At 47.4% G+C, this 19,505-nt stretch overlaps 1 protein-coding gene across 1 annotated transcript in view; it reads left to right on the top strand.

Moving 5' to 3' along the window:
- The window catches only part of PIK3C2A (phosphatidylinositol-4-phosphate 3-kinase catalytic subunit type 2 alpha), a 553,726-nt gene that overhangs the window by 475,293 nt on the left and 58,928 nt on the right, over positions 1-19,505 (top strand). Inside the window, exons 15-16 of the mRNA XM_086954142.1 lie at positions 3,899-4,008; positions 11,250-11,375. Of these exons, the coding sequence (XP_086810268.1) occupies positions 3,899-4,008; positions 11,250-11,375 (236 nt within the window). The remainder of the gene's footprint in view (positions 1-3,898; positions 4,009-11,249; positions 11,376-19,505) is intronic.

The raw sequence follows: 19,505 nt of genomic DNA, 5'->3' as shown, positions 1-19,505 counted from the left end.
CACAGGGCCCATCAGGCACTTCGAACTGGGAAAGTTCCCAACTGGGCGGAGCCCCCGGAGTGAGGCGGGTAAAAACATTGAAAATCACCTGTGGCAGACCTGGCGTCTTGAATTGAGAGGCATACCCAAGAAGAAGTTTCAGGAGGAAACGAAACATGTTGGTTTAAATGCCCCTTCTGCTCGAAATAAAAATCTGCAAGGCAAGTTCGTGTTGCGACTCATTGATCCCCTGACAGGGATAATTTGTAATAATATGCATCGGCATGGTTCAGCCGAAGAGAAACGCACAGCCAAACTTGCAGCGCCATGCATCCCCGCTTGAACCAGGAGGTGGGAACCGGCAACGGACTTAAGGGGAATGCGGTGCTCCCGGGGACTGGACTCCGGTAATTGGCCCTCTGTCAGCCTTCAAAGTCGGCTGTCCGGGAGGAAACTTGCAGCAGCGAAAAAGCAGTAAAATACAAATACCCACTGGAGGGTTTTAAAAATTGACTCGCTGGAGAAACCACAGGGCCCATCAGGCACTTCGAACTGGGAAAGTTCCCAACTGGGCGGAGCCTCCGGAGTGAGGCGGGTAAAAACATTGAAAATCACCTGTGGCAGACCTGGCGTCTTGAATTGAGAGGCATACCCAAGAAGAAGTTTCAGGAGGAAACGAAACATGTTGGTTTAAATGCCCCTTCTGCTCGAAATAAAAATCTGCAAGGCAAGTTCGTGTTGCGACTCATTGATCCCCTGACAGGGATAATTTGTAATAATATGCATCGGCATGGTTCAGCCGAAGAGAAACGCACAGCCAAACTTGCAGCGCCATGCATCCCCGCTTGAACCAGGAGGTGGGAACCGGCAACGGACTTAAGGGGAATGCGGTGCTCCCGGGGACTGGACTCCGGTAATTGGCCCTCTGTCAGCCTTCAAAGTCGGCTGTCCGGGAGGAAACTTGCAGCAGCGAAAAAGCAGTAAAATACAAATACCCACTGGAGGGTTTTAAAAATTGACTCGCTGGAGAAACCACAGGGCCCATCAGGCACTTCGAACTGGGAAAGTTCCCAACTGGGCGGAGCCTCCGGAGTGAGGCGGGTAAAAACATTGAAAATCACCTGTGGCAGACCTGGCGTCTTGAATTGAGAGGCATACCCAAGAAGAAGTTTCAGGAGGAAACGAAACATGTTGGTTTAAATGCCCCTTCTGCTCGAAATAAAAATCTGCAAGGCAAGTTCGTGTTGCGACTCATTGATCCCCTGACAGGGATAATTTGTAATAATATGCATCGGCATGGTTCAGCCGAAGAGAAACGCACAGCCAAACTTGCAGCGCCATGCATCCCCGCTTGAACCAGGAGGTGGGAACCGGCAACGGACTTAAGGGGAATGCGGTGCTCCCGGGGACTGGACTCCGGTAATTGGCCCTCTGTCAGCCTTCAAAGTCGGCTGTCCGGGAGGAAACTTGCAGCAGCGAAAAAGCAGTAAAATACAAATACCCACTGGAGGGTTTTAAAAATTGACTCGCTGGAGAAACCACAGGGCCCATCAGGCACTTCGAACTGGGAAAGTTCCCAACTGGGCGGAGCCTCCGGAGTGAGGCGGGTAAAAACATTGAAAATCACCTGTGGCAGACCTGGCGTCTTGAATTGAGAGGCATACCCAAGAAGAAGTTTCAGGAGGAAACGAAACATGTTGGTTTAAATGCCCCTTCTGCTCGAAATAAAAATCTGCAAGGCAAGTTCGTGTTGCGACTCATTGATCCCCTGACAGGGATAATTTGTAATAATATGCATCGGCATGGTTCAGCCGAAGAGAAACGCACAGCCAAACTTGCAGCGCCATGCATCCCCGCTTGAACCAGGAGGTGGGAACCGGCAACGGACTTAAGGGGAATGCGGTGCTCCCGGGGACTGGACTCCGGTAATTGGCCCTCTGTCAGCCTTCAAAGTCGGCTGTCCGGGAGGAAACTTGCAGCAGCGAAAAAGCAGTAAAATACAAATACCCACTGGAGGGTTTTAAAAATTGACTCGCTGGAGAAACCACAGGGCCCATCAGGCACTTCGAACTGGGAAAGTTCCCAACTGGGCGGAGCCTCCGGAGTGAGGCGGGTAAAAACATTGAAAATCACCTGTGGCAGACCTGGCGTCTTGAATTGAGAGGCATACCTAAGAAGAAGTTTCAGGAGGAAACGAAACATGTTGGTTTAAATGCCCCTTCTGCTCGAAATAAAAATCTGCAAGGCAAGTTCGTGTTGCGACTCATTGATCCCCTGACAGGGATAATTTGTAATAATATATATTAACGTGCACACACAAGTTTTACTTACCCTACTTATATTTACAGTGTGTGTTAATGGAGTATGCGTTATAAAGGCTGAGTGGTAAAGACATGCATTAAAAAGACATACACCCCCAAGAAGTAGCTCACAGAAGGCTTACAGGCTCATTCTACCTGAGTCCAAGCTACTACCACTGCATTGGCACACAAATGGCCTGTCTTGGTCATTTGCATGTTGGTTACGTGCGCATCAGTTCATACTACTGTATTGATGGTCAGGTCCATCCAGTTCACAAGTCCACCACCTTGAGAGGTACTTCTATGGTATTGATGTCCCAAGGTGAGAAACCTGCTGTTAGAAGCATCCATTAGAAGAACAAGTTACTTACCGTTGGTAAAGATCATTCTGGCAATTACTCTATCCAACCAGATGCCTCACCAACCCTCCCACCTAACCTTTCTGTGAACTGGGACTCTTTTTTCCATCTAAAAAGGTCTCAATTTAGAGACTTACGTACAGGTCAGCTGCATAAAGGCTGTCCGTTGGAGGGCATGGACAGCTAAAGAAAGAAACTGACGATAGCACGCCTAGGTGGTGCTTATATGCTGCCGCACTCTTCACTTCTGGAGGCAGAACGGTGTCTGTGCGTAACTCCGTGGCGCTACTTACCAGCGCCTAGGAGTACTGCTTTAAAGCTTCAGAATCCAGTCTGACGCTTGGGGAATATTCACAACGTGAGGAATGTGCAGTTAGTAAGAGTAGCCGCCAGATTGTTATCAAAGGTAAGTAGACTGTTAGCAGCAAACTGTTGCATCCGTTTTCTTTGATAATAGGACAACCATCTATCTTCATTAATTTGCTTTCTGCATCATACTCTGCGTACTACTAGCTTTGAGGTCAAAAAGCAAAGTTTTTATTTCATTTTTATTCCAATGGTATTAAATGGTCTATGGTGGATTTACATTTTTGTAAGTTCTGTGTCTTATGGTGCATCGTTATGTTTTATGTTCTTCTTGTTATGCTTTTTATTACCTGAATGTTTTGAAATGTAATCTGTCAAGTTGTTTAGTTTTCTCCATTGCATCATTATCAGTTCTCTACATTCTCTCTGTTCTGAACGTATTGTGGTTCATTTGACTAGACAATGGCGTAGAATCTGTGTTCTAAAGGGAATTTGTATCCAAATCATCTTATGAGGTGCCAACTTGTAGTTTCCACAACTCTTTTTATACTGCTTGTTAACTAGAGTACATAATTAAAGAAGAGCTATGTTGTGATGGTCATAAATTCTGAGATTCTGAAACCCTACCACCTATCATGAGGAACTATGTACTGCTTGGGACATGTATCAAGTTTGAGAATGTACGTGGTTGGTGGGATGGACATGAAGAAGCTACTTGACAGTAATGCTATTTCTTATTGATATCTGCACCGCAGGGATTTCAAATTGTTTTACATCTCAACCCTGTGCCTACCTGGTTGATCGTGTGTTCTCAGAAACTGGTGTATTGAACTGCAACTTTTCTGTCGAGTAGACATTTTGTTATTTAGACTTTTTGTAATGTAACTTGTAGTACTATGAGATGTCATATATATCTGAATTAAAATTGCCTGTGTGTGATTTCATTTCTTCTAGCTGCACCTCCAATGAGTCCAGCTTCTGGTAAAGTCGGTGGAAAAGTTAAATTATCAATCTCCTATAGAAATGGAACCCTGTTCATTATGGTGATGCACATTAAAGATCTGGTGAGTGTAACCATGGTTGATTTTGAAGTAACGGGATGCTGCCATGGATACAAGGAAGAGCTGAACATAGTTTTAACATATTTTACTTGTATGTCCATCTCACCCCTTCCTTTAAGGAGGACTGCATTTAGTGTACTTTCAAGAATTACAAGTGTTAGTTACTAAGAGAAGCACTGCCCACACCTATGTCATGCCCCCTAACACAATTGCCGGCTTCACCCCTTAATTCCTTCAGTAAACCCCACAAATGCAATTGATTACTGGAAAGGCTCTCTTAACTCTCTTCAACAGAATATCACTAACTTTTCTTGGTGAGCCTTGACCTACTGCACACCTTCAAAACCTGCTATCTTTCTAGTTGTACTCTTTGAGCTTGTGTCCTTAAGGATCACATCCACCTGTGTCCATGCCAACATTCCTTTAATGAAAGGAAACCACATTTATGAATGAAGCCACCCTTTTCTTAGTATCTGCATGTGGGAGACTTATTATGGCCAAAGTGTCAGCTTGTGGAGAGTGTGAGCTACACTAGCATTACTGGGCCTACGGCCTAATATGGGATCTTTGTCAAAAATGTCCATGAAGCAAAACACTGGGTACAAATCTGTGATAGAGTAGCTTATCAAATTTTCCCTGAAGTGCTGTATTTACCTGAATTACAGGTGGTGCATCCCATGCTTTTGCACAGGCCTATATTTAAGTGAGAAACACTCAAAGGCAGTGCACCACTCCACAATAAAAAGCTTTAAGTTGTTCTTATTAAATGCCATCCTTATCTCTGGCTGGGCCCAATCTACCACCTGAGACATTTTAGGATCATCTCTGAGGTAACGATTTTGAAGTCTGCTTGGTTTGAACTGGCTACTTTCACCTCTCCAAAAAGGTGTAACTTTACAATAATGGTCTTGCTTATCCCGCTAGAGTTCGTATCCGATACTTTCACGAATGTGTAATTGGTATAAATAGCTGCCCAGTCTAATTCTGACACTGACATGTCCTACTGATGAGGGTCTTACAAACAATACATGCCCTTGGTTACATGTTGATCAGAAGAACAACTGTTGGAAATGGCGTTGAATGTTAACAGGGTGGAAGTCACCACACACAGAGATTAATCTACGGTGATTGGAATGTAATACAGCAGGTCTGTGTCCAGCCATGTTTGGTGCTGTGAAATGCTCTCTTGAGGAAATTGTTGCCCTTAACATAGTGACCTCCAGGGTTATGCTATGCTGAAGACATTTCAAGCATTCATCTCCTACCACGCTGAGGGATTTAACACCTTAGCTGCGTGTAAACATCCCTCCCCAGTGCTGCGCTGTCCATTGGAACCAGTGCTGAATGGACGTCCAATGGTCGTGCGCAGCACTGGGGAGGTAGCGCTGCTGACGACCATTGGCCGTCAGCAGCACTTAAAGGGTTAATAAAGGGTCTGACTGTGCAGTCACATCTTCGGTCTTAGTTGCTGGTGCCTCAAGAACAGACTCCCAAATCCTAAATTCTCTTGGTTTGCAGCTTTGCTTTAATTCAGCCTCGCTGGGCTTTTTACTGCGATGCTCGTCCTGATGATGACAGGCTCACTGAACACTCCATTGGCGCCTGGAGAGTCCATAGGTTTGTCGGCTACACCAGTCGTTCTAGCAGGTGAACCAGATACTGTGTTCAGTGCTGCCAAAGAGTAAAGTCTTGTGGGGGGACCAACTTTTGAGAATTTAGGTTTGCAGTTCCCTGGTTCAGTACATCAAGTTGTGGATGAGCCTGAAGATTAGATAACTATCCTCTGAAAGAACAGGTGTTCGGACACTGGTTCTGCACTCAAGTGTAGGCAAGAGGTTAGCCATCTCTCTATAGTGAAATCATATGCACAAGACCCTTTAAAAACTTAATAAAGGTATTTTTGTTGGTCACTGAGCATGATCTTTTTGATCTCCCATAATCTGTGGTTTCTGAACGACCTGCTTAACAACAAAAACATCTTGGAACTATTTATTTATTTATTTATTTATAAAAGCATTTGTAAAGCGCGAACAAAGGCCCTTGGGCATCTCGGCGCTAAAGTTGCTGCAGTGTTTTAACCCTCATGGGGCAGAAGTTCATTGGTTAAAAAGCCAGGTTTTAAGTTGCTTGCGGAACATCCAGAGGGAGGAGCTGATTCTGATCGATTGTGGTAATGTGTTCCACAGTTTTGGTGCGGCTACCATGAATCTTCTGTCCCCCCATGAAACAGATTTGGTTCGAGGTACCACCAACTCATGCTGATTGGATGAGCGTAGCGTTCTTGGAGGACAGTAAGGGATAAGGTTTTGGACAAAGAATGCGGGTCCAACACTGTGCAGAGCCTTGTATACCAGGCAAAGAGACTTCAACATAATTCTCTTTCTCACTGGTAGCCAGTGCAGCTGTCTTATGGTAAGTGCGGCCGATTGATGTTTGGGAATGCGCCCTAAGAGCCTGGCGGCAGCATTCTGAATGGCCTGCATTTTCCACAGCACTCTCTCCTGGGCACCTAGAAACAAAGCATTGCAATAATCTAGGGTCGACAAGACGAGGGAGCTCACCAGCGTTTTTCCGGCACTTTCCGGTAAGAAAGGCAGGATTTTCTTAATGAGCCGCAGTTTATGGAAGGCTGAGGAGGAGATTTGGTTAGCATGTGGAAGAAAGTTTAGGTGGTCGTCAAAAATGACTACCAGATTCCTCACCTTGTTGGTCGGGTCCGGAGGTTGGCCCATAGATGATGGCCACCAGAGGGGGGACCACTGCGGGGATAAGTTGCCAAAAATTACAACCTCCGACTTATCAGAGTTTAGTTTCAGGCAGTTTTGAGCCATCCAACTTCCAATAGCCAGCATGCCTTGGTTAAAGTTGTTTTTTTGGGACCGTCATTCTTGACTGCGAGGACCAGTTGAGTGTCGTCTGCATAGGACGTAAGGCTCATCCCGTATGCCCTGATGACTTTGGCAAGGTCCGACACATAAATGTTAAATAGTGTCGGACTTAGGGATGAGCCTTGAGGAACTCCACATGGCAGTGACAGAGGGGAGGATTCAAAAGGTCCGACAGTAACGACCTGGGATCTATTTGCCAGGAAGGAGGCAAGGAGACTCCTAGCATTGCCTCGGATTCCTATGCTCTCGACACGGTCGACCAGGGTGATATGGTCGACCGTGTCGAAGGCTGCCGATAAGTCCAACAGGATGAGAACAGCTGTACCTCCGGCGTCCCGGATGGATCTTATGTCGTCCGCCGCTTTGATCAGTGCAGTCTCAGTGCCGTGAAATTGACGGAACCCAAACTGTGATTCGTCCAAAAGTTTGTGTTCCTCAATAAAGGAAGAAAGTTGGAGGTTCATAATTTTCTCCACTATTTTTGCCATCAATGGGAGACTAGCGATAGGACGATAATTTTTCTAAACATCCTACTCATGGCTGTAATTACAGCACTTCTATTTTTGGTAAATCACAAGTATTTTGTTTTACGGAAAGGAAACTGCAAGCTTGTCGGCTAGTTCTTCATACTTTTGAATTATGAGAATGGCTTCTGGCCACAAACTTAACCTTGAAAGCAGCCCACTTAGGCTTTTCAGTGTAAGGCATCATGCTGTCAGTATGTTGGTCTATATTCCTTGAGAACATAACTACATTAAAGGGTTCTTAGCACCCGATTTCAGAAATGAGGATTCTAAATCTGAACTCATTCATTTCAACTTCTATTAGAAACGTCCCTTGAATGCATTTTAAATAGGTAGCAAAGTTGCACCCTAAGGGGCACCCTACATATCAAGTGGGACAACAGAACCTTGTAGGCCTTCCAGCTTACTTCCATGATAGCATGGTGGTGCAGAATTGAAAGTGACTAAAGTCAGATAATCATTATGACACCTCATTGTTCTGACAGGTTTTTAGTGCCCGGATCTCTTATTGGGCATAATAAATCTCCTGTTTCACTGGTTGAATGTGTTGTATTGGCATTAGAGCCGGATCGTTTGCTCTCTGCATCTAAGGGCTAATAGAGCAGAGATACAGTGCCGCCAAAGGATACAGAAAGCACCCGCCCCGTTACTTTTCGGTCTACCCAGGACTTGTTCCACCTCTGACTTCATTAAATCCCAGTGTAGAAACCAATCCATTTTAAAACTCTGTGTATCTCCCAAATATTCTTGAATGCCCAATCCCCTTATCACCTAGCGGATCTTCTCATACCCTACACTCCCACCCGCCATCTGCACTTGCTGGATCAGCACCTGGCGTCCGTCACACGGGTCAAGAGAGCCCGGACTGCAGGACGTTCCTTCGGAGCTCTTTCCCCCAAACTCTGGAACTCCCTTCCGGTGAGCATTAGAAGCATTTCAAACCATGTAGCATTCCGTAAGGCCATAAACACCTATCTTTTCCCTAAATGATCTACTGCTCCGCCTGCTTCCACCTTCTATGTCTGAGACTAGCGCTGCAACGCCCCTTGGCTGGGGCAGCCATGCCCTCTACAAATACTATAACATAACAATTCTTGAATTATAGAATACTTCGGTTTGTGTGAGCTTACTGGGCATGTTTTCAAATATTCAGATTTGAAAGTAGTTTAGCAAGAAAACTACCACTATAAGAAATCTGGAACCTGCCCAATCCCCTCATGCACAGCAGGGAGCCAATCTGCCAGTTTGTTTCTGCCTTTTGCAAAGGCTATTTTTCGTTCATCTGTTATGGTGTTTTTTTCTTGCTGGCTTTGCCTTTGCTTGATGTCTTTTGGGCATTTAGTTTACTTTTGTCCTCATCTCCATGGTAAGAGCTATCTTTTGTCGGCAATTGATAAAGTATTTCTCTTTTCACCCTTTTTCCACTCCCCTATGCCTGCTATGTTTTTTTTTACAAATGTTGCAGACCTTGTCAAGCAAAGTGAAGTAGCCACTTTAACCTGACACTGAAATAGCTAAGTCTGACTCTCTGATGCTCTTCTCTTCTCTCCATCATAATGAGTTTGATTTCTTTACCAGGATCTTCCATTCACATGCAAAATATCCAAGTTGTGGTGGACTACATGAAATTGTTAGGTGGCCTCCAACAACCTTTGTAAGGAATTCAAGGGCCCCTGATGTCTGATTCACTGTTTTCCTTTCTGTACGTCTTATGTAGCATCTTCCATGCACTATACATTGGGCTACTGGAAAAGTTGCTAGGCAAACTAAAAGTTGCGATGAATGATGCAGCCAGGTTGATTTTCACCTCCCCAGATGCGCATGGGCCACTCCCCTGCTACAAAAAACTTCACTGGCTCCCGGTCAAACAGAAAGCTAGATTCAAGGGCCTCTGTATCGCCCCAAGGCCCTATATGTACAGGTCCCAAGATACATTACAGAGCGACTGGGGAAATACGTCCCCGGCTGCACCCTTTGGTCACCCGTAGAAGGCCAGCTAGCCTGCCCATGGTTTAACCACTCGACTGAAGGAGGGCGAGCCTTCTCTGCCCTCATCCCGCAACTTTAGAATAAGTTGCCTGGCCAACTCCGGTTAGAAAAAGCCCTTCTCCCTTTCAAGAAGAAACTGAAGACCCTCCTCTTCACAGAGGCCTGGCCATAACGCAGAATGATCAGGGCTAACAGTCACTCTTGGGGTTGTTGCTACTCTCTCTCAGCGCTTAGAGACCTGTCGGTATTAAGTGCTCTTCAAATCGCAATTAACATGTTCTGCCAAACCCTTGGGGGCAGCTTCTATCCTAAGAACAAAATATGTGATGGAATGTTTTCACCCATCTCTTCTACTTGGCTGGGAATACCCCTTGGCAGTATTTTATAAGTTAGCTTCTCTGTCTCTTGTTGAAGTACACAAAGCCATTGAACCTTGCCTATAAAGAACATTCACTCACATTTCAATTGTGTCTGTGCTGCGGCAGGGGTTTTGGCTCCCTCTGCCACATGTCCATCCTTTCACTCCTTGCCTCCATCCAGTAATGATACACTCTTCCCACACCTCCCGCTTCCTCAAAATTTCACGCACTCTTTTTATCTTATGTAGTAGATATTAGTAAGAAAGTCCACTCACTTTACATTTTGAGGGCGGGGGGGAGAATGCACATGTTCATACTATTCTAGAGCACCTTGTTAATTTCTTCCTCTCACCAAAAATTTGCGATTTGGCACAAATCTTGTATTCTAAGGCATAGAGGACAGATGTATGAAACACTGGTTGCAATTTGCAACCAGTATTTTTGCAGTCAGTGCAGTATTTTGCAAACCAACCTTTGTACTAGTAGATCAATACGAACAATACAGATTCCTAGTCAAATTGACCTACCTCATGAATATTAATGAAATAGGTTGCAATTTGCAACCAACTTACAATCCATCAGAGGAATGGTGGTTTGCTTTGGTATGCATACCATCCTGTCTGTGTTACTTTTGATGGCAAAACATTTAATATATACCATTCAGATTTTGTATTTGGAAGGGATGCCCTAAACACGCCCCTTCCAAATACCAAATCGGTCGGCAAACCCAAATTGAGATTCAGTAACATTGCACAAAATCTCTATTTGTGCTTTTACCATACCAAAAGGCATTTGTGTGATCACAAACTGCCTCATTCTGCGAATTTATCAGTTTGCGACTGCAAAAGGCCTTTGTACATCCAGCCCTAGGTCCATGCTTGGTGGGTGCCCCCAGATAAGGGTCAATCCAGGATCCAGAAATCTCTTACTTTGCATTACGCAAATGGGAAATGGGGAGGTCTCTGGCCTGTGGATACCCGATTTGTTTTCTCATGTACAAATGTCCCTTCACCTGATATTCCAGAGTTGAAGGTAGTTAAGTATGAGGGTTTTTCTTACATCAGTGCATAAAAGGGTTGTAGACAGATAGCAGTGTTATACTTATTCATATACCATCTTTTATTAATGAGAAACAAGCCTTGGGCATATCAGTAACTACAAATGAATTACTGAGGTGACTTGTAATTCAAATTCTGTCCACTTCTTCCTCCAATCCTTAAACTATCCATCTTCTATGTCTTTACATCCATGGCTTACATGATGAGTGGAGAGCAAAGAAACTCCAGTATTAAAATGCTAATTATTGTGTTGGCAGATGAGGCACAGGCATGGCCGGGGTTGCCCTTACCTCCTAAATTTGAAACACTAAACTTTGTTTGTGAAAGTGCTCCCGCACTTGCAGGGATGTCCTTTTGGTGTTTAGGAAGTGGCAGTATAGGAATAAGTGTCACTAAAGCAATGCACTAAGGCTGTTTATTTTACAGGTCACCGAAGATGGCACAGATCCAAATCCATATGTGAAAACCTATCTACTTCCAGATCCACACAAAACTTCCAAGCGTAAAACCAAAATTTCACGTAAAACTAGCAATCCAACTTTCAATGAAATGGTGAGTATTGCTGCCAGCATTTACATACCTGTGATCTGTACCTCTATTTAAAGGCAGGCTATTGTGCAGATTTTTAGGATAAATTATCTTCAGTGGGTTATTAATGATAGTTCACCAATCTAGATGGAAATTCTGGAACAGTGTGTCAAAATAAGAATATTTGAGAGCCCTATCATCATATGATATTATGGTCATGTAACTATGTACACTGTGTTTGACCTTTCACCTCTATGGTGGTCTTCTTGCAAAGATTTTGGTTTTACCTTCCACTTTGCTTAAATTTGATTTTGTTGGATTTAGGACTCTGTGCAATTTACCACTGTTGACCAGTGTTTGTGCTCTCTCCCTTAACAATTATAAAACTAGCTTACACCTGATTGACATATTTATTTACTAATAAGTCCCTTATTAAGTGGTATACCATGTTCGAGGCATGTGGGCTGCTGAATTCATATCTGTGCATAGTCCGCCACCTAGTGTTGGGTCCGGATGATTGCACATTGTTGTCCTGGAAGAGTCTTCGAAGTATCACGAGATAGGTGGCTCCTCCCCTGGACTACAGTGCGCATGGGCATCGCCTCCATCCCCAGATTGTTTTTTTCCGCCATCGGGTTCGGATGTGTTTTCGGTTCCCTCTATCGGAACCGATAGTTGTTCTACTTTAAACTCGACACCAAAAGGTCTTTAGGCTGGGCGTCGGTATAGTTGCGTTCGGGTTTCTTACTGACTCTCAGCTCCGATCTACTACTGCCCCTCCACGTGCTTTCGACGCGGACGGGCCTACACTACACACTTTGTTATGGAGCGGACGCCATTCAAGAAGTGTCCGCTGTGTCACTCTAAATATTCGCACCTTGACGTGCACCCCGTGTGCAATACATGCTTGTCACCGGATCACCGTGAGGACACTTGCATGGCGTGTTCGAAATTTAGGAGTAAGAAAACTTTAAAGATTCGCCGGGCTAATCGGCTCCAGGCTCAATTGTCGGCTTCGGCACCCCCACCTGATGACATCTTCCAAGAATCGGTTGAGGAAGAAGAAGACGTACAAGAATCGGACTCTGGCCCCGCGTCCGAAGAAGAGACCGGCGACGCGGGTGATGAGGCCTATGACGAAGTCTCCGACGAGGTAGGGGACGACGACCGGGCTTGTCCCGCAATGGGTGATAGCTCGGACGAAGAGCATCCCCAACAAGACTCTGGGGTTACTCCCCGTTATACGGCCCAGGTCGAGGGATCGCCTTCGGGCCTTACCCAAGATCTACCAACCAGTCCTACGTCCCCGCCTCCGGGCCCGGTCACGGACATTTCTAACAAGAAAACGAAAGTGAAGCCAACTGGTCTCGCACCCTCGGATGCGAAACCGAAACCGAAAGTGGCGCTGGTGAAAAAGGTTCTGGAGGCGTCAACTTCCACGAAACCCAAAATGGCCGACTTGAAGAGCCACGCCAAAATGGCTGACCAGAAGAGCCGCGCCAAAATGGCCGACCCGAAGCCCTCTGTGTCGGCGCCGAAGGTGAAGGCATCCGACGCGGCGGCGTCGGCACCGAAAGGGGTCGCGGACCCGAAGACGGCTTCGAAGAAGCGTCACGCCGACAGTGCGCCAGGCCATGGGGCGTCGGCGCCGAAGAAGAAGCTTACCGTCGAACAGGCTCTCGAAGACGAAGAGTCGCTCGAGTCGGTACAGCCCTCGGCGTCCCTTACAAAGAAGGTGGGAGAATCCTTACGGCGGATCCAACAGTCTGTGGTTCCCAGCCAGGACCCTTTAGTGCCTAGGCCCACGCCGAAGCCTGCCAAGGAACAAACGCCCATTCGTTTTACCCTTCCTCCCAAGTCGGCGCCGAAGGCCTTCGCGCCTAAGCAGAGCGGACACTCTCGGGAAATATTGACGCCGAAGGCTGCCTTGGTGGTGTCGAAGCTTCGGCTCCAGCCGCTCGCGGTGGAGGAACGTCGTGAGGTGCACATCGACGCCAACACCGGAAAATTATCGCTCCTGAAACGGAAGATTACATCGGAGCCGGCCTTGGAACCTTTTAGGATTCCACTCAAAAGCAAGAAGTACTCTGCAGACTCTTCGGCTCTGATGGAAACACTGTCTCCACAAGCCCTGGAACACTCGCCGGCCCATTCCCCCGTGCCTGATGTCGACGAGGAAGAGGCCGAGTACACCTATCCTGCGTACTCGGATCCGGACGAGGAGCAGGTGCCCTGGACAGCAGGAGGCGACACAGACGACCCGCAGTCGGGGCAGGACGCTCCACTTTTCGCCGCGAAGACGTCCCCGACAGAGGACTCGGCGGCATTCAATGCATTAATAGAGAGAGCTGCGGCGAACCATGACGTCGAGCTGCACTCAGACCCAGTGGATGCAGACTTTTTGGTCGACACCTTCTCGGTAGCCGAAAAACAGGTCAAGACACTACCAATGCTTAAAGGGGTACTGAAGCATGCACAGGAGGTATTCAAGGAGCCCACCCGGGCGCGGGTGGTCAATCCTCGCATCGACAGGAAGTATAAAGCGGCGCCCACGGATCCCACTTATATTAAGGGACACTTACCATTGGACTCCCTGGTGGTTTCCAACGCTCGAAAGAGGGCTAATTCGCAAACAACTGGTGACGCTCCTCCCCCTGACAAAGAGTCAAAAATCTTTGAGGCATCAGGCAAGCGCATTGCTGCACAGGCAGCAAACATCTGGAGGATCTCTAACACTCAAGCCCTGCTCGCACGTTATGATAGGGCCCATTATGACACATTAGAGGCCATCCTACAACACTTGCCTGACCAATATAAGGAGGCGGGGGAGATGCTCATTCAGGAGGGTAAACTTATTACAAATGCATCCATCAAATGTGCCCTGGATGTGGCGGACACTGCCTCCAGGGCTATCAACACAAGTGTTTTACTTAGACGTCATGCCTGGCTCCGAATTTCAGGGTTCAAACCTGACATACAGACCACAATATTGGGGCAAACAGTAAATCCTGACCATCTGTTCGGCCCTGAGGTGGATGCCTCCCTAGAAAAAATGAAAAAGGATACTGAAACTGCCAAATCTATGGGAGCTTTGCAAAGCCAGCAGTTTCGGGGTGGTTCTTTTCGCCGCTCCAATTCAAGAGGCACCTCAAGGGGACAGGCATCCCAATCCTCACAATACTACAAGGGTAACACCCAGTCCTCGTATAACAACAACAAGGGCAGGGGTGGCTACAGAGGCAACAATATCAAAGGCAGGGGACGTGGAAACAATGCATCCAGGTCCACCACCACCAACAAGCAGTGATGTCTTGTCACTTCCCCCCGATCACACGTCACCTGTCGGGGGGAGACTCCAGCAGTTCCTGCCGGCGTGGAGATCCATCACCACGGACAGGTGGGTGAGGTCTCTTATCCAGTACGGTTACTGTCTAGAACTCACGTCCATTCCACCGGACATACAGCCAAGAAGCCGTGCTATGTCCAACGAGCACTTGACCTTGTTGCAGCAAGAAGTTCTGGTCATGCTGCAAAAAGGGGCAATAGAGCTCGTTCCATTGGGAGAACGGGGAACGGGGGTTTGCTCCCTGTATTTTCTGATCCCCAAAAAGGACGGATCACTCAGGCCGATCCTGGACCTCAGGCCCCTGAACCTGTACATCAACTCGGAGCACTTCCATATGCTCACGTTGCAGCAGGTGCTTCCCCTGCTTCAGCAGGGAGACTTCCTAGCAACGCTGGATCTGAAGGATGCCTATTTTCATATTCCCCTGCATCCTTCCCACAGAAGGTATCTCAGATTCAAGATCTTAGACCAGCATTACCAGTTCAGGGTCCTGCCGTTCGGGGTCACCACGGCACCAAGAGTGTTTACAAAATGCCTAGCGACTGTGGCGGCGCATCTCCGCCGCCAGCACGTCCATGTTTTTCCATACCTAGACGATTGGCTTATTCAGGCAAAAACGGAGCAGCAGTGCGTAGACCACGTGTCACGTACCATTCACCTCCTGCACGATCTGGGATTCTCTCTGAACTACCCAAAGTCCCATCTCCAGCCCGCCCACGTGCGACAGTATCTGGGCGCTACAATCAACACTCTGGCAGCCACTGCGCAGCCGAATTCAGCGAGAATCGCCAGTATCCAGGCGCTGATCCAACGATTCAGACCCCAGCACTCGCTTCCAGCGAGAGTGTTCATGCAGTTGATAGGCATGATGGCCTCCTGCATCTCCATTGTCCCGCACGCGAGACTACATATGCGTCCGCTTCAGGAGTGCCTTGCACGTCAGTGGACTCAGGCTCATGGGCAACTGACAGACCTAGTGTTGGTGAGCGGTCGGGCATACAACTCTCTGCATTGGTGGAGTCCACAAAACCTTTGCAAGGGCCGACCATTCCAAGAGCCTGTCCCACAGATCATCCTGACGACGGACGCCTCTCTCCAGGGATGGGGAGCGCATGTACTCCACTACACTGTGCAGGGACTATGGACACTTCAGCAAAGGAAGATGCACATCAATGTGTTGGAACTGATGGCAATCTTCATGGCCTTAAAGGCGTTCAAAGTACATCTGTGCAACAAGGTCGTGTTGATCCGGACGGACAACATGAAGGCCATGTACTATATCCAGAAGCAGGGAGGTACACACTCTCCACAGCTGTCTCATCTGGCTCAGAGCATGTGGAAGTGGGCCATTCAGAGGAACATCTTCCTCATGGCAGAGCATCTCCCGGGCAAGGACAATCAGATGGCGGATCTGCTCAGCAGGCACAGCCATCAGATGCACGAGTGGGAGATACATCCATCAGTACTCCAACCGTACTTCCAAAGGTGGGGTCATCCAGAGATAGACCTGTTCGCCACCGAGGAGAACGCAAAATGCCAAAGCTTCGCCGCCAGATTCCCACACCCCCAATCACAGGGCAATGCGATGTGGATGAACTGGTCAGGCAGATTTGCGTACGCTTTTCCCCCAGCACCTCTAATACCGCTGGTGGCACGCAAGCTCAGGCAACACTCGATGACGCTCATCCTGGTTGCTCCAACGTGGGCTCGCCAACCATGGTACACCACGTTTCTGGAACTCTCCGTGGTACCGCATCAGAGGCTTCATCTCACTCCCAGCCTTCTGACGCAGAGCCATGGCGACATTCAGCATCCAGATCCGCAACAGCTCAACCTGGCGATCTGGCTCCTGAAGTCCTAGAGTTTGGCTACCTCAATCTTCCTCCCGATTGCATGGACATCATTCGGGAGGCAAGAAAGCCCACTACTAGAGCTTGTTATGCAGCTAAATGGAAGAGGTTTGTCATCTACTGTGTGAACCACAGCATTGACCCGCTAGATGCTTCCATTCAGAACATCATATGTTATCTCTTTCACCTGTATCGATGTAATCTAGCGTACTCTTCCATCCGCATTCACCTGTCTGCCATGGCAGCATACCTCCAGAATAGGCAGCACCTGTCACTCTTTAAGGTCCCTGCTATCAAGGCCTTTCTGGAAGGACTCAAAAGGGTCATTCCACCAAGGACCCCACCAGCTCCAGAATGGAACCTCAATGTGGTTCTTACAAGGCTGATGGGTCCTCCCTTTGAGCCACTGCACTCTTGTGAGCTCCAGTTTTTGACTTGGAAGGTTGCGTTCTTGGTGGCAATTACATCGCTGCGGAGGGTGAGCGAGCTGCAGGCGCTCACCATCCAAGAACCTTTCTTCCAAATACATGCTAACAGGGTGGTGCTCCGCACTAACCCAAAATTCTTACCCAAAGTAGTCTCACAGTTCCACATGAACCAAACAATTGAATTGCCAGTGTTTTTCCAAAACCCAGAGACGCTGGCAGAGCGTATGCTCCACACTCTTGATGTGAAAAGGGCCTTGATGTACTATGTGGACAGGACAAAAGATTTCCGCAAAACCAAACAACTCTTTGTCGCTTTTGCCACACAACACAAGGGAAATGCAATCTCCAAAGCGGGGATTGCTAGATGGATAGTAAAGTGCATTCAGATCTGTTATGCTAAAGCTAAGCGCACTCTCACTATCCCACCAAGGGCCCACTCCACTAGGAAGTTGGGGGCCTCTATGGCCTTCCTAGGTAACATTCCCTTAGAAGACATCTGTAGAGCAGCCACATGGTCTACCACACATACCTTCACTAAGCACTACTGTGTAGACGTACATTCCAGACAGCAGGCAGCTGTTGGTCAGGCTGTTCTAAAAACGCTTTTTCAAACTGCTGCAGCTGGCACGGGCGGCCGCCGTTAATGGAGGGACTGCTATGTATTCTATGCACAGATATGAATTCAGCAGCCCACATGCCTCGAACTGCAAATGCTACTTACCAGTATGCATCTGTTCTTGGCATGTAGGGCTGCTGACATTCATATCGCCCACCCTCCTCCCCGGCGCCTGTAGCAGCTGCAGTATTTATTCATATACACATATGCTCATAGCATGGTCATCACTCACTTTCTTCACTCCATCTCTGCCAATGGCTAAAAACAATCTGGGGATGGAGGCGATGCCCATGCGCACTGTAGTCCAGGGGAGGAGCCACCTATCTCGTGATACTTCGAAGACTCTTCCAGGACAACAATGTGCAATCATCCGGACCCAACACTAGGTGGCGGACTATGCACAGATATGAATGTCAGCAGCCCTACATGCCAAGAACAGATGCATACTGGTAAGTAGCATTTGCAAAACCCATGGCCTGTCCTGTAAATTAAATGCTACTAGTAGGCCTGCAGCAGTTATTGTGCCATCCACTTACGTGACCCCTTAAAACTTGTCCAAGACCCGAACCATGTGGCAGGGGACATTGTAATTAAAAGGTTGGAGATGTACTTTTAAGTTTTACATGATCTGGTAGTGAATACCTCCAAATTGCCCTTTTCACTGCCGTGAGGTCTACCTCTCTCACAAGATACTATTGAGTTGCCTTATTACATTTAATAGGTGCCAAAGTTTGATTGAGAACAGGTAAACATTTCATGATTGGTGTCTGAGAAATTGTAATTAAAAAAACCTTTTCAATGGTAACATTGGATTTTAAGTTGCTACTTTAAAAATGTCACATTTAGAAAGTTGGCATTTTCCTGCCCTAACCATTTGGTGCCTGCAGCCTGTTTCTGGGTGGATTGACTTGGTGTAGTTGGCGGTTGAACCTTGTTTAATCCTCTCATCCAGCCACACGGTAGAGGTATTAAATGTGCCTGGATGGGCCATCAACTCGCAGGATGGGGGATGGAGCTTGGCATAGCCCCATTTACAACTGAATAGACTGTTCTGACTTTTCACCCCGGCATTGTTCATGCATACTGCCAGGAGCCAGGGCAGGGGAAGCTGGAACATTCAAGCACTTTAAGGGAAATTCTCTAGAAACGTCTACTTCAAAGAAGTCATCAGGTATAAAAATAGGACCCTTAGACCCACTCTTCATTTCAGTTTCTGGACCTGTGGAAGCACTCTGAGGACTGCCTGCTGTGTACTCCACAAGACTGCATCGCTGCACTTGGTAGGACTGCTTTGCTGCCTGGAGCCGGCTTTGGGCTTCCAAAGCCCTGCCATGCTACTTGAGCCCTGTTCCATTGCTTGAACCAACGACTACAAGAGTGACTCCAAGGGCTAGTTAGCTGGCCTCCTGGTCAGAGCCTCAGGGTCAGAAAAGGCTCTGACCGTCTTGAACTCATATCGGAATTCAGCTTGAGTGAGTCCTGAGCCACCCTCCCACCCCCAATTGGTGCCGGTTCAGTCCTGGGCCCTTGCTGGTGATGCTAAAGGAGCTCAGAAAACTAAAAACTTGGGACTTAAGAAATGTTTGGCTAAACCTTCCCCTGTGAACCAAGGAAAGATCTGGACCAGCCTGCTCTTCTATCCACCCATGGTGAATCGCCGGTCAGCCTAACTTCACGGGTGCTCCTTCTACATTCTTCTCTGCAGCATTAAATCCTATTCAGCGGTTCTAAGCTGAAGGGGTATCCAGCTTTGTTGAACTCTCATCGGCTACAGCCTCTAGCCCCGTCCTGCTGGAGATTTTCAACTTCCAAAAAAGTGACGAAATCTGAACATAGAAATCTTCACTGCAACTTTGTCCAGTGGCTGTCCGACAACAACACTTTCTCATAGATAAGCGCCTACTGCCTTGCCCC

This window comes from Lissotriton vulgaris, chromosome 2_1 (assembly GCF_964263255.1).
Source record: "Lissotriton vulgaris chromosome 2_1, aLisVul1.2, whole genome shotgun sequence".
NCBI classification, from domain to species: domain Eukaryota; kingdom Metazoa; phylum Chordata; class Amphibia; order Caudata; family Salamandridae; genus Lissotriton; species Lissotriton vulgaris.
This window is presented reverse-complemented; position numbering and strand designations above follow the sequence as displayed.